Genomic DNA, 5,752 nt, shown 5'->3' on the forward strand with positions numbered 1-5,752 from the left:
AGTTTATGAATGGTTATTAATCAATTTATACACAATGATTTATAAAAAAAACATTAAGAAGCAGTAACAACACAAATACAAAGGAAACACTGACCTGTAAACGCACATTCAGCTGGGCTGTGGAAGCTCAGATGTTGCTGGTTACTGATTTTACTCTGTCTTTATCAGGCCTTGTTAAAGTTGTCAGGTTTTTCTCATATTAACAAATTAATAACCACTAATAAAGTCATTTTAGTCTTATTCTGAAGTGTAATTTTGCACCATTTGTTTAATCAGTTAGTAAAAAAAAAAGAAAAAAGTCTACAGTAGTTTCTACTGCCTTCATAACCAAGTTACCACCCAACCATAATGGGCAAGTGTTTTGTGGAGTCTTCGCCTCGCTGGCTTGTTTTATTGACTTGTTTATTTGTTTTCAGCTTTACCGAAACAGCCTCCCAATGGGAAGAAGTGCTGCACTAATGACAACTGCTCAGAAACCGTGAGCTGCGAGGGGGATGAGGATCACTGTATTAAAGGAACAGGTGAAGACATGCAGACAGCAGGTCCAACCCTTTCTTCACAGTAGCCTTGAGCTGCTTTTCCACCTGTTTTGGAGGGGGTGGTTTGGGTGGCTTGGGTGGCTTTGGTGGCTTGTGCACTTTCTTTCTTCTGTGTTCAGATTTGTTCAACATCTTTTTTCAGAAGGTCACGTTAAACATGTTTCAGTCATGACATGAAAACACAGGGCAGCCTTTTTTTTGGAAGGTTTTTGTATTGGTAAATGAAACTCATGGTAAATGTGAATCTTTCAACTTCACTTTAACAAAAACCGTTTCAATTCAATGTAGGGAGTTAGGATTTAAGACAATGACCTCCCAAAGTAAAGCTACCGTCACTCCCCCAGCTACCGTCACTCCCCCAGCTACCGCCACTCCCCCAGCTACCGTCACTCCCCCAGCTACCGCCACCCCCCCATCTACCGCCACCCACCCAGCTACCGTCACTCCCCCAGCTACCGCCACCCCCCCATCTACCGCCACCCCCCCAGCTACCGTCACTCCCCCAGCTACCGCCACCCCCCCATCTACCGCCACCCCCCCAGCTACCGTCACCCCCCCAGCTACCGCCACCCCCCCATCTACCGCCACCCCCCCAGCTACCGTCACCCACCCAGCTACCGCCACCCCCCCATCTACCGCCACCCCCCCAGCTACCGCCACTCCCCCAGCTACCGCCACCCCCCCAGCTACCGCCACCCCCCCAGCTACCGCCACTCCCCCATCTACCGCCACCCCCCCAGCTACCGCCACTCACCCAGCTACCGCCACTCACCCAGCTACCGCCACCCCCCCAGCTACCGCCACCCCCCCAGCTACCGTCACTCCCCCAGCTACCGCCACTCCCCCAGCTACCGCCACTCACCCAGCTACCGCCACTCCCCCAGCTACCGCCACTCCCCCAGCTACCGTTACTCCCCCAGCTACCGTCACTCCCCCAGCTACCGTCACTCCCCCAGCTACCGCCACCCCCCCAGCTACCGTCACCCCCCCAGCTACCGTCACTCCCCCAGCTACCGCCACTCCCCCAGCTACCGCCACTCCCCCAGCTACCGTCACTCCCCCAGCTACCGCCACTCCCCCAGCTACCGTCACTCCCCCAGCTACTGCCAACCTGCCTTGGACTAGCTGCCCACCCTACATTGAAGTTTTCATGGACTCCTAACTACTACTACTACTACTACTACTACTACTACTAAGATTAATATTAGTAGTATAATAACTTTGTAGGTAGTCTGACCAGAGGAGGATGGGTTGTGAGCCTTGGTTCCTCCCAAGGTTTCTTCCTCAGCTTTGAGGAAGTTTTCCCTGGCCCCTGTTGCCCCTGGCTTGCCCACCTGGGGGGTTTTACATTCATGCTAAAACTTTGTCTTTACTGGAATTCTATGAAGCTGCTTTGTAAAAACATCAGTTGTAAAAAGCACTACAAATACATTTGACTTGACTTGACAGAGACAGCAGTGTCCGTGTAAAGAGTCAGAATGAGCCAGACAAAGAAGATTTACTAGTTAAATCCCGAGTCGTCAAAAAAACAGAAAAAAACACATAACACTAGTCAAACAAGCCCAAAGGTGATCAGGCACAAGGCACGGAAGAACAGCTGATACCAACATACAAACTAAACCAGAACCAGCTCTGTGAAAGAAGCAAAACGTCGCAAAGAGCTAGTCTAAAAGCCTGGGCTCTAAACTAACACTACCTAGTCATGTGATCAAAACAGTAGGTGGTACGGATCAGTCTTCAGATGAAGGACAGCAGTGACTGGAGCGTGTTGGAGGGTCAGGTGTCACATGATCCCCCCAGACAATTCGGGAGAATGGAGTCTTTGGAGGCTTCAGAGAGGCTCTCCGTTAATCTGATGATGCATTAAGAGGAAAATAATATTTCATTTGACTAAAGTGATTAAAATGTCCAGGACAGTCTAAGCCACTAGGGGGTCAGCAGACAGAGGCTACAGACTAATACTAGAATTTCTTATCAAATTAATTAATATGCTTTTGTCCCTGTTACTTGTGACGAGTCCTAATGAAACAATGAGTATTACGGTTTTCTAGCCAAAACACATCAAGATATTTCAGCATTATGATATATAATATTTCAATGTGTGACGTCTGAGGAACCCTGGTATATACTTTAATATTGTTTATTGAGGTGCTACTGAATTTAACCCCCCCCCCTCTCTCTCTCTCTCTCTCTCTCTCTCTCTCTCTCAGCTGTTCCATTTGTTTTCAGGGCTTCTCTGAAAGGATGTGCAAGCAAGAGCATCTGTGAGCGGCTCAAGTCTATTCTAGAACACTTTAATATGATGGCAGATATCAAGTGCTGTAAGGGGAACCTGTGTAACCAGGCGCTTTGAGTGAGGCTCCTCATGGTGCTGGAGTCTCTGCTTTTCTCCATCCTCTCTCTCTGAACGTCCTCAGAACTAGTTTGTGCTCCTTTCAGGAAACAGTGAAACTCGAGGACCAGCTTTAATAGAGATTTTTAAATGCCAGCATCACTGCTGTCCATGTTTTCTCTACGTTCACTTCGATCTTGTTAAGCAGTCAGTCTAAAGTGTTGTATAAACTGCTGCTTTTAGAGAAATAAAAGCAATAAACTGTGTAAAGGCTGGTGGTGTAGTCCTGGTCTCTACGGGTCAGTTTAACTGCATTAAACTGGGTGAGAGGCTTCCTGCCTTCCAAAATAAGCAAATAAATACAAAGACTCTTTGTGTCTGTGTGTAAGTCCATTATTTTATTTCAATCTCTCAAAAAAAATGGATTGTTTCCTGTAAAACATGTATTTAAATCATGAATTCTCAGCCTTTTCATTTTCCATTTTTAATAGAAACAACTTATAATAATAATAATAATAATAATAATAATAATAATAATAATACGTTGAATTTATATAGTGCCTTTCTCAAAACATAGTGTTGATGCAGCCCAGTCCATACAGCCTCACAGCCCAATACAGCATCAAGCGGCTGGTCCAGGCTGCATCACAGCTGTGATGTAGTGTCACTCAAACAGCCAGCTAAGAAGACTCTGAGCCACGGGTGGAAAACCTCCTCAGCCAGCAGGGAAACATCAAAGCACACACACACAAACAGAACAAAACAATACAAAGCAAAACAAATGAACAAACAACGTAAAGCAGCAGATATATTGCGTACTTACAACTTCCATGTGTCTTTTGTCATATCATTAAACATTTTAACAACATTTTTATCTGCTGTTACAGCGGTAATGGTTCATCTGAAGTATTCTTTTGGTCCTCAACTTTCCCAATGCTGGTGACCTTTGCATGTGTTGATGAAACGAGTTTCAAAAAGGCCCAGTTTGCGTTTTGTCCGTCGTGTTTTCCCATATTTTGTTAAGATTAAGATTAAGTGATACTTTTTTGATCCCACAACCGGGGAAGTTCCACCTCCGCATTTAACCCATCTGTGAAGTGAAACACCACATACACACTAGTGAACACACACACTAGGGGGCAACGAGCACACTTGCCCGGAGCGGTGGGCAGCCCTATCCACGGCGCCCGGGGAGCAGTTGGGGGTTAGGTGTCTTGCTCAAGGACACCTCAGTCATGGACTGTCGGCCTGGGGATCGAACCGGCAACCTTCCGGTCACGGGGCCAGATCCCTAACCTCCAGCCCAGGACTGCCCCCAAGACAGCCTCCCTCCCATTAAGAATGGAAAATGGGAAATGAAAAAGCTGAGAATTCGTGATTTACATACAACTTAACTTTATTTTAACTTAATGCTGCCCTTTAGCTTGGTTCAGTCTAACTTGTAACAAAAGAATTGTTTTCAAAACCTCCCCTACACCTGTAGTTCCTCATGTAGTTTAGCTGTACATAAATGTGTTTTGGTCCGCAATGCCATGTTCATGATTGAGTACGCTCATCAAGGAATTGCCAAAAGTGGTTGCCACAGCACAGCCTATTTACAACTGTCATTAGGAGGCCACATCTTCACCCAACACCCAAAGTCATGTTTCATATTCAAATTTCATGTATCTTGCATTTATGGTAGATAAACAATACAGGGTGTTCTTTTGGTCCAGCTTCCCAAAAGACCATGGCCCACACAGTGCCACCAGGGCTAGGCTGTTAGGGTGGGCGTGTGTTTCCTCCGTTTGGGTCCCCAGCTACAGGTGGCCTTGGCATTGAAGGGATTTGAACTGACAGTCACCTCATTACAGGCCAACGTTCAACAGGTTGCACAACCCTGGATTTCCTGCCCCTACGCTTTCACTTCTGTTTTTCCTGTCTTAGCTCATGAAGTTACTGACAGCCTTGCCAAAGGTGGTGCAGATCTGTGTTAGGACAAGCCTTTTCATTTGGGCCACCTTTGCCAGTGCCCACAGTGAAATGGGTGGGGGAGTGGGGGGGGCAGTACCACATCCTTGCCAGAAGTGGCCAACATCCACATGCTATCTGAAAATAAAGCATTATGCTAATGCCCAAATGAAATAAAATAATAGCTGGAATGCCTAGTGTGTGGATAGTGATGGGTGTGCCTGTGCAGTATGTATGTGTTTACACAGAAAACACAGCATAATATAGGGAGACTGACCAAAGAACAGTGGAGTTTTTATTACTGTGAAAGTGCTTATCTAAGGTAAACTAATCACCTGTAGCTGCCTTCTCTTTTACACATAAGCATACAGTGTTACATGTTTCAAATGTTTAGAACAGATGCAATTTCATAACATTCATGTTTGTTCATTTTATAATTTTCACTTTTTGGCTGTCACAGCACTCGCATGACACAATGAATTCTGGGTATTTCAGTGAGAGGACAAAAAATGCACAAAATGATAAAACTGTGACTTCTTTCAAAAGGATGAGGATGAGGGATGCAGTGCATTGCTACAGAATCCTGAAAGTAACAGTTATGAAGGTGCTGGACAATTACAGAGTCCAAAAAAAATTAGATACAGTGCAGGTACATTTTCAATTCATCAAAGTAAAAACAATGGAAATGTACCCACAAAGATACAACAGTGCTTTTAAGGTCCAACTGTGTACTGTAAATGAATTTTCCCATGGATAAGTTATATAACAGCACCTTTTAATAATCTAATGTTTTAAAAAATATAACTGCAATTGAATCTGGTACAGTTATGAAGATGTACCTTTAAGAGTACCACCTCAGTGACCATTTAGTGCCTTTTTTTTCAGTGAGTGTACAGCATTTGCTGTAATTCAATGTTCAGTGATATTGAAT

General features: G+C 45.0%; 1 protein-coding gene across 1 annotated transcript in view; it reads left to right on the top strand.

The window, feature by feature from the left end:
* Positions 1–3,244, top strand: part of LOC108410456 (phospholipase A2 inhibitor CNF-like) — a 4,824-nt gene extending 1,580 nt beyond the window's left edge. Inside the window, exons 4-5 of the mRNA XM_017681539.2 lie at positions 417–521; positions 2,750–3,244. Of these exons, the coding sequence (XP_017537028.1) occupies positions 417–521; positions 2,750–2,892 (248 nt within the window). The 3' untranslated portion in view covers positions 2,893–3,244. The remainder of the gene's footprint in view (positions 1–416; positions 522–2,749) is intronic.
* The last annotated feature ends 2,508 nt before the right edge of the window (positions 3,245–5,752 follow it).

Source organism: Pygocentrus nattereri, chromosome 9, assembly GCF_015220715.1.
Source record: "Pygocentrus nattereri isolate fPygNat1 chromosome 9, fPygNat1.pri, whole genome shotgun sequence".
Classification (NCBI taxonomy): Eukaryota; Metazoa; Chordata; class Actinopteri; order Characiformes; family Serrasalmidae; genus Pygocentrus; species Pygocentrus nattereri.